The 19,866-nt window shown below is 36.0% G+C and overlaps 2 protein-coding genes across 4 annotated transcripts in view; one reads left to right on the top strand and one right to left on the bottom strand.

Annotated features, from left to right (window-relative positions):
* The window catches only part of LOC136805712 (receptor-type tyrosine-protein phosphatase beta-like), a 40,181-nt gene extending 20,559 nt beyond the window's left edge, over nucleotides 1–19,622 (bottom strand). The window contains exon 1 of one of the 3 annotated variants that reach the window (XM_067062254.1): nucleotides 19,491–19,622. The gene's annotated coding sequence lies outside the window, so the exon portion shown is untranslated. The remainder of the gene's footprint in view (nucleotides 1–19,490) is intronic. The other 2 variants (XM_067062255.1, XM_067062259.1) reach the window with 2 other exon arrangements.
* On the top strand, nucleotides 10,435–13,900 carry LOC136805827 (uncharacterized). Its single transcript, XM_067062393.1, has 3 exons — nucleotides 10,435–10,479; nucleotides 12,356–12,416; nucleotides 12,987–13,900. The coding sequence occupies exons 1-3, from the start codon at nucleotides 10,435–10,437 to the stop codon at nucleotides 13,859–13,861; spliced, it is 981 nt and encodes a 326-aa protein (XP_066918494.1). The 3' UTR covers nucleotides 13,862–13,900.
* Nucleotides 19,623–19,866: the final 244 nt, after the last annotated feature.

Here is a 19,866-nt window from a genome sequence, read left to right on the forward strand (position 1 = left end):
AACTTGGTCAAGGCATGATCGACCTGGACGGAAGCCAGCTTGTTCGTTAGGAAGAAAAGATTCAGTGATCGGTTGAATTCTATTATAAATCAAGCGTTCATAGAGTTTCAGAGGGATGCAAAGAAGACTTACGGGTCTGTAGCTGCTTGGATTATCAGGTGGCTTCTTTGGCTTTAGTACGGCAACGACTTTAGAAAGTTTCCATATTTTGGGGACGGATATCGTTTTCAAGCAGTGGTTGAAGAATTGGCGTAACCAGTCAAGACACGTATCATCCATGTGGAGGAAAAATTTGGGATGTAAATTGTCGACACCAGGAGCCTTCCCAGCCTTAAGAGTTTTGATGGCTTAGAACATCTCATCGGTAGAAAACTCACTACACAGGTTTTGATCAACAAAGGGAGAGCACCAAGCTTCTTTCAGTAGGCGATTAATGTCTGTGGTGAACTCTTTGTTCGGATTTTTGAACTTGCCATTGGAGAGTAAGCAAGACGCCAACGTCAACGCTGTGTAAATATTAGATACAAACTGCAACATACTCGATTGAAAGTTTATGAAACTTGTACTGTCCCTTCACCATCGACGTATGGAAAATTACCTTCAAAGACATCAAATATATAGATAGAAAATTAATTTACAAAAAAGTTTCTCTCTTTGAAACTGATTTTCTTGAAATCTAAAAATTTTAAAAGAACATCATATTTCATTGGAAAGAAGGAAGACAGACATAAATTTTTATGGGCGATTCAGGGCGATTTATTAAATTCGATTGTTGTTACTAAAAGTGGTAACGGTAGGTAACGATAGGTAACGACAAGTAACGGTAGGTAACGACAGGTAATGATGAAGTAACGGTCGGTAACGATGAAGTAACGCAAGTAACAAGGGGTAACGAAAAAGTAACGAAGTAACGATGGGGAAAAAGCTGAAAATGGTGGCCCTGAGGTGTCGAACTATCAAAATTTTTAAATTTATGCGTCAGAGCTAACGACTCTGGTGATTTTAGGAGAACCTAACGACTCTGTTTAAAATCTATTCAAGAATTTTGGAAATCTGATGATTGTACAGCAGGATCTGTTCGTTCTGGTGAATATGACTGTGGAGATAATAAATCCAATTGTTTTTATTGTAAATTGGTGTTTGTGAATAAACTGAAAGATTTGACGGCTTTGGTAAATCAATGATGCTGGTCAATGCAATGATGGAATCAATGGTGCTGATCAATGCAATGATGGAATCAATGGTGCTGGTCAATGCAATGATGGAATCAATGGTGCTGGTCAATGCAATGATGGAATCAATGGTGCTGGTCAATGCAATGATGGAAAAAATGTTGCTGGTCAATGCAATGATGGAATCAATGGTGCTGGTCAATACAATGATGGAGTCAATTGTGCTTGTCAATGCAAATGAAAGGCATTCGAGGACACGTCAAAATTCGAGGGCACGTCAAAACTTGGGGGCACGTTGAAATTTTGAGGGCATGTCAAAACTTGAGGGCACGTCGTAATTTGAGGGCACGTCAAAATTTGAGGGCACGTCAAAACTTTTGGCACGCAAGCACGTAAACACGTCGGGCACGCCCAATTTCGGAGGGCACGTAGGCATGTTAGCACGTTGGGGACGTAAAGCACGTCAAAAAAATGAGGGCACGTGGGCACGTAGGGCACGTCATTTAGCAGACTCTGAACTAGAGTAGATCGTCAAATGGCAAAGCCAAAAAATTCTAAGTGTAGTATTTTTTGTGAAAATTTTTAATCTATTGTAAGACATTTTGCGCAATTTTTAACCTCCTAGATAAAAAATCCAGCATTCCCCAGGGGGTTTTTGATTCTCATTAAAGCAAAAAATGAGTAAAAATGGCATTTTTGGCCCGTTTTGAGGCCCTGAAAGGTCAGGAAAAGGTCAAAATAGTTTCTAAATGGTGTCTTGTACTAATATTCGACATAAGAAGACAAAATAACCCCCACCGAGATCGCTCAATGTTTCAATTTCAGGCTAAAAAGGCTGATTTTCTCCAATTCTGGGTAGCAAAATGGGGTAGCATTTTTGAGGACCCACAACTTTTAAACTTCCCAAGGTACACACTTTAAGATTTTCAGCAATGAAACACTTCAGGGATAGCTCCAGGTAAAATCAATTTTAAGTTTTCAAGAATTTCCTATAAATCCATAATGGCGCCCTAGAAATTGAGTTTTCATGCTAAATGCCAATATTTCAAGCTAATACTTGGATAAATAACAGGACAAAATAGTAAATCATTTAAGGGCCAGTGACTTACTATACTTTCAAGATTCTTAAGTTCCTGCCTCTTTGTTAATTCTTACCTTCAGGTTTGAGTATTTACACTCCTTAATACCTTCACTTGAATCTTGTTCATTATTAGATTTTTTTTTGTTAAGTTCTTGAAATTTGATGATCACCAACTTTTTCAAATTACCTTTTTTACTATTTATTATTGTATAATATTCTTCTTTCTTTTTATACTTTTTATTTTTATAAACAAGTTTTTTGTTAAATATTTGCAATGTTAGCTTTTTTATAGGCTTATGCAAATAAATGGATAGAAATAGAAATAGAAATTAAGTAAAATACCATGACAAAACAGGGATATGTTATAGCGGAGCTGGATAACGCACATTTGAAAAAGCCTTGTTCTATCTCTGTCCCTGACATTAAAATTTGATATGAAATTAAACTTTTTTAATTACAAATTCGCCAATGATTCTGCTGCTGCATTTAATGTTCACGATTAAAAACTTTTAATTATTAAGTGGGTCTGTAAAACATTGGTGAATGACAATTTAAAAAAATGAAAAACATTGTTTTCATTAGTAAAGTTATAAGAAATTTCTTCTGTAAGATTATAAATGGCTCTTTTTCATTTGAAATACCGCGCTACACCGCGGGGTGCCTCACTTTCTAACTGATATTTTCAAATAGCAAGTCGGTATGTCTGATTATGGAAAAAATTTCAAGTCAAGTGTAACAATATTTGTTAAAATATTTACAACCGAAATTTTTAAAGAGAAATCATGAAAGCTTCTCAAATTCATAACACAAGCTGATAAAATTAGATTTCATTTACAAAGAAACTTTTGGGGTATCTTTTGCAAATATTATTTTGATGAAAAGCGGGAACATCATAGCAAAATATATGCAAACGTACTGCATGACTACTTTGTCTGCTTCATTTTTCTTATAAAAACAAAACACTCTAGGGGACAGAGATTTCTATTATGAACAGTTTACAATAGAAAAGACAAAGGAGCAATCCGCTAAGGAATTCTTGTCCTTCATCCAGCTCCGCTATAACATATCTCTGGACAAAACAATTAAAATTTTGATCCTGAAAATCATAGCTGTCAACTTCGCCTCTCAAAAATGCGGGAGAGCTCCAAGTCGGAAAAATTTTCCCCGATAATCCAATTTTTCAAAATCGGAAAATCGGGACATCGGGGAAATTTTGTCGTAAAATCCGATTTTATTGGAAATTTTTTTCGGGAAATTGGGGAATTTTTCGTTCCGATCTTTCAAAATCCAGAAATTTCGCCGTTTGGTTTTTCCAAAATCAGAAAATTTTTGGAAATGCGGGAGATGCGGGAGAAAATCCCAAAAATGCGGGAGATTTGGCAGAATTTTCTTCACGCGGGAGAAATCGTTGACATGCGGGAGTCTCCCGCTCAATGCGGGAGAGTTGACAGCTTAGGGATTTTAAAGCAAGTATAGCTTCCTAGCTATTGAAATTGATCACATCTCTTGTATTTCAGCCTTTCCAATCTAACCTCATTGAATTATACAAAAAGTATTATAAGCTAAGCAATTATTTTGAAATTTGATGGCTTTGCAGGCTTCATAGCTGTCAACTTGGCGTCACTAAAATGCGGGAGAGCTCCAAGAAAATTTTTCCCGATAATCCGATTTTGTAAGAATTTTTTTTCGGGAAATCGGAGAAATCAGGAAATTGTTTAAAGTCCCAATTTTCCAAAATCAGGAAATTTTGCAGTTCTGTTTTCCAAAACCTGAATATTTTTTTCAAAAAACCGGAAATTTTATGTAAATGCGGGACATGGGGAGAAAATCCTGAAAGTGCGTGAGATTTCACTGAGTAGGCTTTTAAATCGAAATATGAAAAAAATCCGTAGTGGAACACACACGCAAATGTCTGGAACGAAGAAGACCAAATTAGTGGCAAAACGACATGGCAAGTTACACACTCTTTATTTGTTAATCCCATCGGGCGATAGGCGGTTAGGCGGCGGGCGTTGTCTAATTCTACAATCGGCGTCTGGTCATTTTGAATGAAAAAAAAAATTAAAAAGGGCGCGCTATCAGTGAAAGTTATCGTGACATGTTATGATGACAGAAAGTACAATGCTTGATAAACTTGGTGGAGTTATCAAAACAAATTTGTTGTCAAAGAGATTTAACAGTAGGTGAAAATACAGGCCAAATATCAGTGTAGCTGGAACCTCGATATTCCAGGATTAGAAAAAGCTATACCTGTTATCTTTTTTCTTTAAAGAATCAACAAGCCATCAACATCAATAAATTACACACATTTACACACAGAAACTTTTAAAATTATCTGCCATTATGACTTTCTTGAAGCCGTTCTGAAATGAACCAATCGGGTTATGAATCGGAATTCCTATGGGAGTTCTTTTCCGAAATTTGTAAAATAGCTAAGTCGGCAAAAAAACTTTTCCAGGGGGTTTGAGGGAAAAACAGAACTGCTGTCATTTGTTTTTTATTTAACCAGATATTTAAATTTGGGCTCAAAAATATTCAAATAGATAAGTTAATAGTATTCAATATACTATTTGTATCTAGCAGAAAATAAAACACTCAGAACGACATCGTTTATCATTTGGAATACCCCCGTATTTGGACCATTCTATGGTGGGCGCAAAAAAGGGCGGAAACTAAGTACCACCCTCAGTGCAAGATTGCCGCCTCATCTTTATTCGCCCGCGCGAGAATGCGAGCTAATCATTATTTTCTCGCGCGCTCAAGGGGAAAAGGAAAGTGATCGATATTCTTTGAAGGAAAAACGTCAGAAACAAACCCAAAGACCAAAAGATGTATTTTGTTGTTGACAATCGATCCTGTGAAGATGAAAAAATTTCTGCTTTGCGTTTTTTTCGGAACGCTGAAAAACTCTAATTTCGATCATCCTTTAAGATAAAGAGGTTGCGAGATTTGGGTTAGCGAGGCAAAAATCGCTAAAAAGCTGGTAAAATCGTAATCCTCAAAAATCGATGTTCCAGCCTCACTGAATATCAACAGTCCCATGTTTTGACCAATCGTCCCAAGTTAGAGCAGTTGACAGTATTGATCTTTTATTGATTTCTTGCATCATCAATGACTTGCTCATCATTTTTTTAAATGGAAACGCACGGTATTTCCCAAGCTGAAAAGTTTTGAGCATCATAATTACCTACATCACTTCCAATCTGGGAAATCCAACTGTCATTTGGAAACTGCAAAACTCTACTATGTTACATATTACTTGTTATTCCTATCTCTCAGCTCAGGACGGCTGATGGAATTAGAACATAGATTATTAACATAACATTATTACACCAACTTTTGGTTTTCTCCCTCTGTACTCCCTGCCTGCTGAACTGAAAAGCTCCATGTATGTACCGTGAGATTGGATAACTTGCATCAGTGGAGGCTCCACTGATGCAAGTTACCCAATCTCACGGTATGTATGTACTCCTATTCTTCTTGATGTAGTGTTACGTTCTTTATTTACCTCAGTCCATAGAATGCACCACCCCTAAGCTTAGAGGGGGGCTAAACCATTTTTGCTTGATTGGGGGCTGTATTTTTTGAAAAATACTGGGGGCTAGCGGAGCGAGCTTGCTAGCTAAGCAAGGGAAGGGGGGCTGAGTGTTGTTGTGTAATATAGAACTGTTATAGAGCCAGAAGAGCTGATAGGTTGAAGATATTTTAAATTTTATGTTGTGGGGAAGGTTTTATCCCTCTTGATAAAAGATTTTGTCTGCGGCGCAATAAATTTATCGAGAATTTGCATGCAGAATTTCTTTGATATTTTGCTTTTTGTGAAGGTGGGGGCTATGTTTCTCGAATTTAGCTGGGGGCTATTTTCGCTGGACCCCTCTGCAAAATGCAGTTCTTTCCTTATGAATATTGCCCTTGTATTACAATGAACTGAATGCAGTCGCTCTCATATTGTTTTCTGTACGATGGCCCTGAAGGCTCAAAATTTCTCAGGAAAAAACAACCGGAGTTTCCCAAGTTTTAGACGGAGTTTCTCAAACTAAGCCGGAGCTTCCCAAATTTTAGACGGAGTTTCCCGAGATCAAGCTGGAGTTTCCCAAGATCAAGCTGGAGTTTCCCAAAGTTTCCCGGAGCTATAAGGGGGGTTTCCCAAAATTTTTAGACGGAGATTCTTAAAAGTTGTCGGAGTTTGGGACGGAGTTTCTCAAAAAGTCGGAAAGATTTCTTATCTTGCCAAACACGTGCCTCGTGTTTCTTGCGTTTTATGTTTCTGTTTGGGTCGTGTTGGTCATGGGTCCTTCGACTTTGTAAACCATTAGTGTTTTGAATAAATGGACATTAATGATTGTAGCTGTAAGGTGTAAGTTTAATTCAAAATTGTGATTGACATAGTTCTATTTACTACTTCGTGATACTTCGCGGTTGATTTTGTACTTTATGGTACCTACTCATCAGATGAGTAGGTACGATCATCCAACATCCAACAATCCATTTTAGACGTTCATTGTCATGAACTTTCTTTGATTAGGTATATTCATTGTTATGTGTTCGTGTTTTTATTGTCATTTATGTTAGTCTTGTCAGAGTGTTTTCTTTTTATTTTCGTAGTCTGTTCCTATTTTCTGTATTTTATGTCTGCACTATTTTTCGATGATCACTGATATGCCAAGTCTCTGCTCAACCCTCTTTGGCTCCCTTAGGGAGGACTGCTTGTGTTTAATTTAAGGGAGTGTATTGTGGATTTCCAGCCCATGAATTATTTTGCAGTTTATCTCTAATTATTTCTGTTGCTGATTTGGGTCTGGATTTTTGGTAGTTTTTAAAGTTCTTTTGGAGGTTGGCCAACCATATCATATTCCAGGATGCATGTGAAATTTTTCAATCCACGTGACCTAGACGGGGGTTTGGTTTTTATCAGTTAGGGTTAGGGTTGGAGCTAGAGAAGGGGGAAAATAAGAAACTATGCATCCTGGAGTATGACTTGGTATGATATCGTTTGCCAACCTTCTAGAGCTTAAGGGGGTTTCATGGAAAGTTAATTTATGTGCATTTTTTTCCGTGGCGCAGAAGTTGGGGCGTTGGGTTCCTGATTAGCGAGACTTTAGTGCATTTCTAAAATGGGTTCGAATCCCATCAGTGGCAATCTTACGGTAAGTCATTAAATCAGTTAAAAAAACATAAAAAAGGAGTTGCAAAGTCCCAGAATGTCTGGAAAGTAGGAAATAAGTCTTTATGAAGAAGTACCGTAAGTTGGTCTAATATCGACATCCCTCGTCGAATTCTGTCACCCTTCTTTAGAGAAAGTCTGAATAATATGAAAGCTTGAATCACTGATTAAAAAAGGATTAATTCCTCTCTGACCACTGAGCAAAGAAAAGATTTTTCAACCTTTCTCTAAATTTCAGCTGATAAAAAGGGTGTCGGAATTAGAGGAGGGGTGTCGACTAGACCAAGTTACGGTAAGTCACAACCGTTTCCAAAGTTTTATCAACACTCACAGACCAAATAGACTTGGGGCCTTGAGAGACTTGAGTTATAAAGACCCAAATAACTCGAAAATTTAAAAGTTAAAAAAACTTCACAAAACTGAAGTTATGACATCACATACAAAATATTACTCGGGAAATCCAGGTCCCCACAGACTGTATCAATCAAACTGTACAGTACCAGCTGATTAGTTGCACCAGACTCAGAAATTTTAGAACTTTGTATGGCTGTGGTAAATTTCTCTTTTCTAAAATTTTTGAGTCTGGATACTCAGGCTCGTTTGTTGGTCTTATGTCGACATCCCTTTTCTAATTTTGACACCTTTCTTTAGAGAATATTAATACATACATAAAGTCGGGATCACGGATTGACAAATGATTTATTCCTCTCTGATTGCTAAGCAAAGAAAATTAGTTTTAAGCAGTAATTGCAACCTACCATTTATTCCTGTCGAAGGGTGTCAAAATTAGAAGAGGGATGTCGACATTAGACCAACCAGGGAGGTCAAGTAGTTAGTACAAGACACTATGCCGGTTTGTACCGTGGTGGTGTGCCATGTGGATTGGATGAAATCACTTAGTACTCTTACTTAATACCCTTGATTAGAAAATGCCAAATTCTGGTACTAACTAACTGCGTGAAAATGAAATTTTGTGAGGATATTTTCAAAAAAACATCGTATTACAAAAAAAAAATTTAGGTAGGAAGTTGAATTTTTTTCCAAATTTTCAAAAAGTTTTTTTTTTGAAATCTTAAAAATGTGGTTACGTCATAGAAATTCGATATTCTAAAATATTCCAAATGTTGTAATTTTCTATTGAAAGACAGAAAATTGAAACATTTAAGATAATAGATTTTGTTTTATCAGATTTTATTGCTTTTATGATGGTCAAAAAACCATTTTCAAGGGTGGTGTATGTAAATTTAACCAAAAATTCAGTTTTAGTAATAACTGTACTAGTGTACAAAGGGTGGTGGTGTTACTGACTTCTTGTGAAAAAGCAGTTAGTAGGCAAAGCGTCGTGTGCTAACTGCTTGACCCTCCCCCTTGGACCAATAAACTAACCAACTATTAAGATTCAGGTCTCCCCTGAAAGCCAGGTACCCCTCCTCACAAATCTGATATTGGTACCTCCTAACTTTGATAGGTACGTCCTAGAGTACTTATGTATATATTCCTTTTTGGTTTTGGAATAATTGGTTAGTGGTAAACTACTTACAAATATCTCCTCCAAAAATAGTTAGAAGAAAACCAGGTGTTGAGGGTAGGTAGTGCCGCAGGCAAAAACTTTTCTGATTCTTGCCGATCTTTGCTTTAATTTGCTGAATAGTTTTCTAATCTAAAACCCCTGAAATTCAGAAGACTCCAGCCACCAGCTATTTTTAAGGAAAACTTTAGGTGTAGCTCCCCCTGTAGGTAGTGGGCTTCAGCTATGTCAACTGTTGATATAAACCAAAAATTTTTGACACAGGGTTTATATATTTTAAGCTTTTAAATTTTTCTCATGGCAAGCAACAATAATATAATTGAATAAATCTGAATTTAATTTTAAAATAGCTTTGATTGATTTTATTTCTTTAGATGGAAAATTTGATAAGTAAAGCAGTAGAAAAATATTTCAATGAAAGGAATAATCAAGAAAATGCCCTGTCTTCCAACAGTAGACACCAAGATCTTCCTTCTAGCAGCAGACATCAAGATCTTCCTTCCAGCAGCAGACATCAAGATCTTCCTTCCAGCAGCAGACATCAAGATCTTCCTTCCAGCAGACATCAAGATCTTCCTTCCAGCAGCAGACATCAAGATGGTCGTTTTAGAAGACAAAATGGAACACTGCCAACCAATAGACCAGAAGAAACCTCCACAAGACAAGATAAGAAGGATAAAAAGACTGAACACAGACTCTCGGGACTTTTGTCTAAAATCAAAAATGTCAAAGCAAAGAGAGCTGCTGCACCCGCCAAAAAGATTCATTTAAAATGGAAAAGGTATGATCCAGAAGAAAGAAGCTATACTTTTGTACGGTTAAGTGAAGGTGGTGGACCACGTTATATCGACGTCCCCGAAGACAGCACATTTAGGGATATTAAAGATAAAGCTATAGAACATTATTATGACCAAGACGGCTGCAACTTATTTGGAGAAGCTTCTTATGCCACATTATTTGATATCACAAGCGCAAGTGGGGAACAAATAGATGAAAACGAAAAGCTTCAAAAGTACCTCAATAGAAAAGGAATGCTTATTTCTAAGACATATTTTGTTTTAAAAAGCTCTTATGATTTTAACGATATTGACGACGACGAAGAAGAGAAGGAACTGCCTCAAGTCTTGATTAAGGAGAAGGGAAAAAGAAAATTGTGCACAAACTGTAATGAAATCATGAATGTTGATGATACTGATTGTACCAACTGCCTTGGAGGCTACTTGGATGACTTTTTCCTTACAATCTGTCTGGATTTGACCATGAAGCACCTTTAATTCCAGAACAGCCTTCAATTCCAGAACAGCCTTCAATTCCAGAACAGCCTTTAATTCCAGAACAGCCTTCAATTCCAGAACTGCCTTCAATTCCAGAACTGCCTTCAATTCCAGAACAGCCTTCAATTCAAGAACCATATCATGTTCCTCATCAACACCAAGAACCTTCAATTGAAGATATACCTGCTGCTATTCATGTTTTGAGAATAAGGAGAATGCAGGTGAAAGAAGATATGATCGCTCACTTTAAAGGTGACATGGTGAGTTAATTTTTAATTTTTAATCATCAAATACATGTTTTTTTTTATAAGCATATATTTTTTTGGGAAACAACCTCAGTTATGCTTAGGGATATTTTAGACTCAGGCTCGAAGTATGTTTATCGTAATACTAATTTTTCCAAAATCTGTCATTGGTATACACGAGGATAGGGAAATAAGTAATGACACAAAGATTTTTCAGGAAAGTTGTGAACGATTGCCGTGTTTACGCTTGTATTTTTTAAAAACAACGACTTCTTTTCCATCTATTAGAAAAAATATTTTCAATTACACACCTCAAAAGCAAGCTCAGTAATATGCTTGTAATATGCTTATATTTTAGACAAATTCAGGTCTCGGTATGCTTATAAACGTTATGCTTATAAAAAAAACATGTAATTGCAAGATTAAATTTCAACCTTTTTGTTGGAGTTTTTCAGCAAAAACAGATCATGCTGACATCATTAAAGAATGGCGAGCTTTTTACTTCCGAAAGTTGCGTATTCCAAATACTTAGTAACAGGCTATAGTGACCCTTTTTTACAATGTTAGCTTATAATGCAGCAATTATACAGCTGTTTCATACACATTAAAAAGAATTTGGACTAAAATTTTTGTAAACTGCAAAAATTGGGTTTTGCCAGAGACACAATCTAGAGTTTGCTCTTTTAGTGGTGCCTCAAAGCTGAAATTTGGTTTAAAAAATGTTCCTTGGGTTAAAGTGGAATTAGAATGAAACTATTATACAGCTGTATCATATATAAATTTCAAAAAATGAGATTTTCAGGCAAAAATTGATCGACAACTGCAAAAATGGGGTTTGGCCTGAGAAATAATTCAAAGTCTGTCCTGTTGGTGCTACATAGCTGAAATAAGGCTTGAAATTTCCTTGGGATAAAGTAGAATTAGTAGAATGTAATGATTATGTGTAGCTCCTTTTACAGGTACTGGTGTACTCTAAATACCATTTATAACTCAAGATTGTGAAATCTTGAAGCAAAATCTGTAAGAGGACAATTTAGCTTGTAAAAAAATCAATTATAAAGCACTTTTCCCTAATTTCTCAAATAAGACAAAAAATTAAGTTTATTAACAGGCATTTCTGAAATCTACATCCTATCTGTAAAGTCTGTTCACGATAAGTGTGCACTCTTTTTTCTTTTACCTATGACTATAGAAGGAATTCTTCAATCTTTATAAATTTGGTATCGTTGGAGAGATATTTGTAAATGGAACAATTTGAAATAAAAAAGTCTTTTTCTAAAAACAAAGATGAAAATAAAGAAGAAAAAAATGAAGATCTTGTAGAAAAGTGCTATAATTTTCATTTTCACTGGAGAGATTCTTTGATCTTGGGAGGTCATCACTGTGAAGAAATTTCACTAAAATATTTATTCAATATAAATTTATGATACAAAGTTAGTGATAGACAAAAACAGTAGAAAACAGCGTTTTTAGATGTCAATCATCTTATAACTTTGTTTGATATCTTTTGACTGAATGATTATTTTTGAGAATTTTTTTCACGGTGATGACGTTCGATGATCAAGAATTCACTTCAGTGAAAATGACAGTTATAGCACTTTTCTACAAGATCTTCATTTTCATCTTCATTCTTAGAATTTTTTATTTCAAATTGTTTCACTCACTAATATCTTTCCAATGATACCAAATTTATAAAGATTGAAGAAGGCCCTAAATTTTCCGCGCAAAACTTATGTTCTTTTTTGACATGCCGTAAGTTACACGAGAGGTATGTTGAACAGTTGCTTGCAAAGACAAAAATGAAATAAGTGGTAAAATCAATGTCGTTTTTGGCATATATGTTGTGACCTAGAAACCTGTAGAAACTAACCAAATGAATTTTTCTTTCTAGATCCAGCTCAACGATCATATAAGTTTCATAATGGTGGATGCGCTTGGAAGAGAAGAACGAGGTAGAATTATAATTTGTAATTTTTCTCAAAAACAGAGTCAATTAATTTTAGTAAGATAAACTTTCGTGAGTTTCACAAATTTTTCCTTTATTTGCAAAAGTTTGTCTCAAGAAAAATCAAAAATTGCTCACCCGTGAAAGGTTATCTTACGAAATTCTGCAACTCTTGCAAACTTTCAAGTCGACTTTTATTCAAACATTTTCAAACATATGTCCTTCGTGTGTACAGACTTGGAAGTAAACTAATTTTTTAAAATGGTTAAGTGGGTCCTATATCACAAAAAGTGATGGTTAACTGGGTTCGCCACATTTTGCTAGTCGCAAGGTGACGTTATCACTTAACCAAACTTAACCTGAGAAATATATTTTAAATATTTTTCAAACACAAATAGATCTGGAGTCTGCTGGAGGTAAAAGGGCTCTACTTTTTTAAATGAACCCTCAACAACCTTAAAATCTGATTAGCTATCACTTCAAGTGTACTTTATTACTAAAATTTTGGTAACTCTATATTATTTATAAGTGATTTCAGGGAAAGTAAATCTAAAAGCAAATATTCTTGAATTTTTAGGACGCGGAAAGGGTGTGGATCGTGATGTGTACTCGGCTTTCTGGACAGAAGTATATTTGAGTTTGTTTGTTGGTGAACTTGAGCGTGTCCCTTTTATTAGGCATGATCTATTCACAGCTGAGTGGGTTGCAATTGGTAAAATAATCTACAAAGGTTACAAGGATGTTGGTTACTTCCCAATCTTGATATGCAAATCGTTTCTGTCCTTCATCTTGTTTGGAGAAAACGAAGAAGAAGATCTTATGAAGTCTTTTCTCAACTATGTCTCAAACGACGAAAAAACTTTACTGAATGAGGCATTAATTACTCAGGATGAATCATTTTTCCAATGCGACGAAATGCTTGATTTCCTAGATCAGTTCAAATGTCGTTCACTTGTCAATTCAACTAATGTACGAACGATCATTCTCGAGTTGGCTCGCCAAGAACTGGTCCAAAAACCGCATATCATGGCTGTTTGCTGGAAAGAATCTTTCTTCGCCCTGCAACAATTCGATGCTTTTAAAACGAAAGTGGGAATCGATGCACTGTACAATCAATTGGATCCTTCAGTAAAGAAAGTACTAAAATTGTTTGAACCTGAAACAAAAGATGATGCAGATCGAGATTGCCTCAGTCATTTAAAACGTTTTGTCAAGGGGCTTGATCAACCAAGTCTCAAAAGATTCTTGAGATTTGTTACGGGCTCAGACCTTGTAATTGTCGATCATATTAAGATTTCCTTTATCAAGCAGGGAGACTTTGAAAGACGCCCTATCGCCCATACATGTGGTCCAGTACTTGAAATATCGCCTACGTACAGCAACTTCGTCGAACTAAGAAAGGAGTTTTCTGATGTCTTGCAATCTTCTTACCTTAGTATGGACATAATTTGATGAGTGACACTGGACACTTTATTTGATTTTCAGTTGATATTAAGAAAAATGTTCTTTTGTTTATTGCTGCCTTTAGGAAAAAGGTTTTCATTGTGTTAGTTTTTCCTTGCTAGGTTTTTAATGGCTTAAAACTGCTTTTTCATTCGCTGTTGATTGAGACATACTTTAAGTTGGTATTGTTACAATACTCTTTTGTTTCATCAGGCAAAATCTTTTGACATGTATAAGATTGTTTTTATAAAGGAAATGTTTGTCCATTTTGATTTGGACTTTCTTTGAAGTAAAATTGATCTCTGTGTTTTTCGTCATTGATAGTTTTCGTGCCGTTCGTTGCTTTATATTTTTTATCATTTCAGTGCATTTGGCTTCTCCCTAGTGTATAAAAAGAAAGCAAGGCCCCCTTTTACCGTTTACTTTGTTTTAAAATTTTGGTTACTTCGAGTTTTGTGAGGTTGCCAAAAACCCATGGTTTTTCGTTTTGTTTTAAATGTCTTAAATAGCTTAATCCTAAAAAAGCATTTTTAACTATATTGATACTGTTTTTAAATATATGTTTTTATAAATGTTTTTATAGTGTATCTGTTTTTATTGTAAATGGTTTTAAATGTGTATAGGTGCAAAGGTAAAGTTTCTATTTATTGTTTATAATATATATATTTTTTATTAACTAAATTTTGTAGTTGATAACTTTAGTCTATGAGGCGAGGACCAATTTTCGATGTTTTAGACTCAATCAGACAATATTATATACCAAAAGTTTCCAAATTTTATGCAGAATGGAAATTTTGTTACTAAATATTACTAAATGTTAGCAAATGGTATGGTACTTTGGGCCAAAACGACCCTTATAAGGTTATCAAGGCCCCCTGAATAATTTCGACATAAAAACCCTGAAAGATTACTATCCAACCCCCCGGACCTTATTAGGACGCCCCCGTTTATTAATTTTTAATTTGGGAATTTTTGGTATATAATATGTCTGTTGAGCTCGTCGAGTCCATTTGACCCCTAGCTCATTGACGATACAGAGTTCCCAGATTTAATGACCCCACTTTGAAATAAAGTGATAAACGAATTTACAATTTCTCTCGAAATAGAATTAAGTGGGTCATCAGGGGTCATTTTGATTTATTATAGTCATTTTAATCTATGATAATCTTTTGTTTTGATCAGAGTAATAAAACGATGTCAAAGCTTTTAACAATTAATCTTGTCTTTCTGACTCTCTGTCCACGTTCTGTTTAATTTTCGCGGGGATTGAATTTCGCAGTCGAGCTTACCCGCAAAACTTTTAGATTTCGTGAGTACTTAATTTCGCGGATGACTGTACATGTATTGTGAACATAATATGGGTGTATTCGCATTGAAAATTTCAAGCAAATGACTGGCCCATGAAAGTATTGTTTCGTTGGCCAAACCTGTGTTCCAGGGAATTATAATCAGAAACTATAATGAGATTTTAGGTATTTTAACGTTTTTCAGAATCTAAAGTTCGACTGAGATCCTAAGGTCGTAAGTCTTAAGTCTCATGTTAAAACTCTACTTTGCAACTGTAGTTTAACACGCTTAATAATAATTTGTTGTGTTCAAAATTTCGCAGGGAAATCCCCTTTGTCTCAAATATTTTGTCCATGATTGTAGCCTCTAAAATGCACTTTCAAGCTAATTCTTTTTCCCTATTTCGAGCTTTTTAAATAGCGAGTTTAGAGAATTTTGGTAACCTTCATATATGAATATCGGTCTTGCTTCTAGAGAAGTTGATGTTTTGGTGCGGGGTATGTCTGCCTTGCTTCCATTGAGTCTAAAGCCCCGAAGGGGCTAGAGATGAACCTTTAACCTTTATCAAGCAAGAAAAAGTGAAGCCTTAAAATTTGCGCCGCATTTAGGATGACAAATTAGATTCAGCACTTTATTTCTTTGTTTTCAAGCGGCACATTTTTCGAAATCTGGTGATATAATTTACTTTCAATCTAGCGTTTGTGTTTATCTGGCACCCAGATGGTGAAATTTTCATCCTTGACGGGAAACGTTTGTGTGAAAATCACGCGGGTCACGCGTTTAGGAAGGGAATTAAGTGGCTTCATTTCCCATCCAAGACTCTCGTGTCTATCCCTTCGGGCTAGACATGCTCGAAGGAGATAGATCTGAAACTCCTGGATGGGATATGAAGCCACATTCAAACATAATTTCTAAATGCGGGGCAAATTTAACTAAGGCTTCACTTTTTCTTGCTTGAGAAAGGTTGAAGGTCCTCTTTAGCCCCGACGATTAGCCTTTAAAAATGTGCCGTAGCGCGAATAAAGGCTACAAAAATTCGTCCGTCGTCGAAGTATCTACCTATACTCAACCTCGGGAATGACTTTTGTCATCGAACTGAATTTTTCTTTTACTTTTTGTTCTTAATCGTAGTTTATATAATAAGGCTTCTTTTGGGGGTTTTAACTTCATTTTAAAATACCTCGAAAAAGTATTTCGTGGTTGAATAAAAAACATTGCCATTTTCGTACTTAACTCAACCAAACGTGGTTTTCAGTCAAGAATTCGAAGATTGAATCAGGTTTCCTCATAATTTCCGAAAAAGTTTTCAGTCTACTGAGGGGGGGGGGGTGATCGTTCAAGATGAAGAGATCCTATTGTATCATTTTTAGTATCAAAGTATTTTTCAATCTAAGAAGTCATCAAAATGGTGGTGGTGGGGTGCTTGGCAGGTTTTTGATTTCGGCATTTCCGAAGAATTTTGCCGTGATTTCCGAAATTCCGTGAAACTGTTTTATCGATTTCGATCGCTTCTTTTTTTCTTTTGTCATTTTACCTTGATATTACTGTAATCTTTACCAGCAAATTATTTTTCTGGCAAAAATTCCGAAATTATTAACGAAAATCTGTAGTAAAAATGGATCTACAATCAAGGACAAAAACGGTGAGAGAGACAGGACAGAGGCAAATTAGAAGCTGTTTCCCCTTTTCCCCAAATGGCAATGTTCAATGAACGATGAGACAGGCGTACAAAATGAACATTGCCTTTGGGGGGAGGGGGACCTTTATCCAATGTTTTATCAGTAGTTTCAAGTGGTTTTCTCAAACATATATGTCCTTCATTGTATTTCCGAAATTCCGAAGAAAAAAGGTCGATTTAAGCAATTTCGAAAGCTTAGTAGTTTTATACGTAACATTGCAAATAATAATAAAAATAATAGCAATACTCGTTTAACAATGGAGAGTGTAACTACTCTCATTTACATTGATATCAACCAACTACCTTAAGGGAAGAAATTTTCGCGGGAAGAAATTTTCGCGGAATTTAATTTCGCGAATCAGAGTTTCAAAATGGCAAATTTCGTGGAATTTAATTTCGCGAATGAGCCGATTTTAAAAGTTTCACGGAATTTAATTTCGCGATTGAGAAGAATTTATCAACTTAGATTAACTTTTAAGCATCACGGAGTTGTTTATATTTGTTTATATTTGATAAAAAATACACGTTATAATGCTTAAAAATCAATTGTGTCCATCTTTTTTGGTAATACCTGGTCAAAAACAAAAAAATAAAAGAAGAAGAAAAAAAATCGAATTTCGCGGAATTTAATTTCGCGATTTAACAATTTTGGTGTGTTTCGCGAAAATTTCTTCCCTTAAGGTAAGTGAAAAAGTTATAATACAATTAATACAACTAACAATCATCTGCATTTTAAGAAAAGTTTTCAATCGTTTCTCGTAATTGCATATACAAGTGAGTTGCTTCTTCGACACTGGTAGGGGGATAGGCCAGATCCTTGATTTCAATAACCGTCATTGCAAACTCTTCAAATTCTGGAGAGGTATCCGGGAGAGTTACGATTACATCCGAATAAAAGTCATCGACTTCACTTTCTTCGACCAAGACCTTGAAGTCTGTTTTATCATAAAGATGTGGAAGAAAATACATGGTATCGGGTCTTCCACGAGGGTTATCATATCTGCTCGGAGAAATTATATGGGAATTCCAATCTTCCATTATAATGTTGAGCTCTTTTCTCAACAAACCCATGTAGCAAAAACGAATGTTGTCAATCATAGCAGGGTCAGCATTTGAAAATAATTCCAGGTCAACCATATCTTGAAAAAATTGCCTCCACCAGCCTATTCGGTCACGTTGCAATAGCGACCAAAAGGCTTCTATCCGTTGATTTAACGGCGACGATGTTATACTAAACGATTGCAAGTCTGGATCTGATCCATCTAGTGTTCTTAGATAAACATGAATTGGTTGGATAAGGCTATGCTCAGTTCCGTCGTCGGCCTTAATCTTAAGAGGCAATCCATGTTTTTTAATAGTATCCAAATAAAACTTTGCAATTATTTCGGGAAGTTTGTTTGAAGTGCATACTTCTAACCACATTAATCGTCTTGAAAATCCATCTATACAGCCATGGATACTAAATCCAAATGGCTTGAGTTTGTCATGGCCGTCAATATGCCAGACATAATTTGGACCCTCAGTAACATACCTTCTTCTTATAAGTCTTCGTTTTCTTCTTGATGCAACACCTTCGGGGTCAAGTTCGATGATTAGTTTCCTCACGTCGTCTCGACGACATACAATACCGCGTTTTACTATCGCGCGATGAATCTTGCGATATCCAACATGTCCTCCACTGCCTTCTATCTCAGATTTTACAGCATCGATTAGTTCCTGTTCACTACAGCGTTCACGAACTAATGGTCTACGAACCAAATTCAAGTCATTTAGACGTCTTTTTAGTTTTGATAGACTAATACTAATACCATCACGCTCTTTCAGAAATTCCACTATTTCTGCATAGAAAAACCCCTTTTTAAAGTAATCTTCGATAAGGGTATCGAGAGACATTGCCTTTGTTTTCACGTACAACTGAACATACTGTATATAATCATCAAGGCATTGACCTGTATATTAACATGTATATTTAAACTATACACCATATACATTACATACAAAAATCAGCTATTTCTGAGAGTTTTCTTTTAATGAAACTCCGGTCTCGAATTTTGGGAACCCCAGCTTGATTTTGGGAAACTCCAGTTTTGAGAAACTCCGTCGAAAATTTGAGAAACTCCGTCGAAAATTTGCGAAACTCCGTCTTGATTTTGAGAAACTCCGTTTAAAATTTGGGAAACTCCGGTTTGGTTTTGAGAAACTCCGTTTAAAATTTGGGAAACTCCGGTTTGGTTTTGAGAAACTCCGTCTAAAACTTGGGAAACTCCGTCTAAAATTTGGGAAACTCCAGCTTGATTTTGGGAAACTCCGGTTGTTTTTTCAAGAGAAGTTTTGAGCCTTCAGGGCCATCGTATTTTCTGACCAGCCACTAGAACCGTTGGAAAACCAACGGATCCGGCGAGACTCGAACTCACAACCATGCCATTCGCGGGCATTTGCTCTACCATTGAGCTACGGGTCCATGTGGAACCCGAGGACTCAATTGCCACTCTGTAGAGCTGGAAGTGAATTCTTGTCTACTGACTGGTCAGAGACGGTGAATTGGGAGAAATCCATCTCCACATTGCTAGTGTGTTGGAATCCACCAACTACTACACTCACTAACGGAAGGTTTGGGCATGCGACCACAGATATTAATTATGTTCTTTCCTGCTTTAAAGTTGAAATACTCACCTAGAATTCCATGTGGTCCAAAGAAGACAGCTAGAGCAGCTAGATGATGAACCTTGGTGCTTCTCTCTAGTTCTTTGCTCGACTTTCCAAACTGAAATATCCCCTCCTCTTTTTCATTTCACTAGAACTCATATTTTTCCAATATCTCAAACGGCAAAAATTTAAAACTTTTTTAAAACACCAAGCAATCAAATTCATTTTTATTGCAGAATTCTCGTTTTGATGGATAGTAAATATAAATATATTTGTTTATGGCTAGCTTAGTAAGCTTACTTGCCAAGCATATTTTTTCTTAGAGAAGTTTTAAATGCTAAGCTTGATAGGGCGGTACGATGGCGTAATCGCAACCGCCCACGGCACACCAAGCTCAAGGAGC

The sequence above is a fragment of the Clytia hemisphaerica genome, unplaced genomic scaffold (genome assembly GCF_902728285.1).
Source record: "Clytia hemisphaerica strain Z4C2 unplaced genomic scaffold, Clytia hemisphaerica genome assembly, whole genome shotgun sequence".
NCBI classification, from domain to species: Eukaryota; Metazoa; Cnidaria; class Hydrozoa; order Leptothecata; family Clytiidae; genus Clytia; species Clytia hemisphaerica.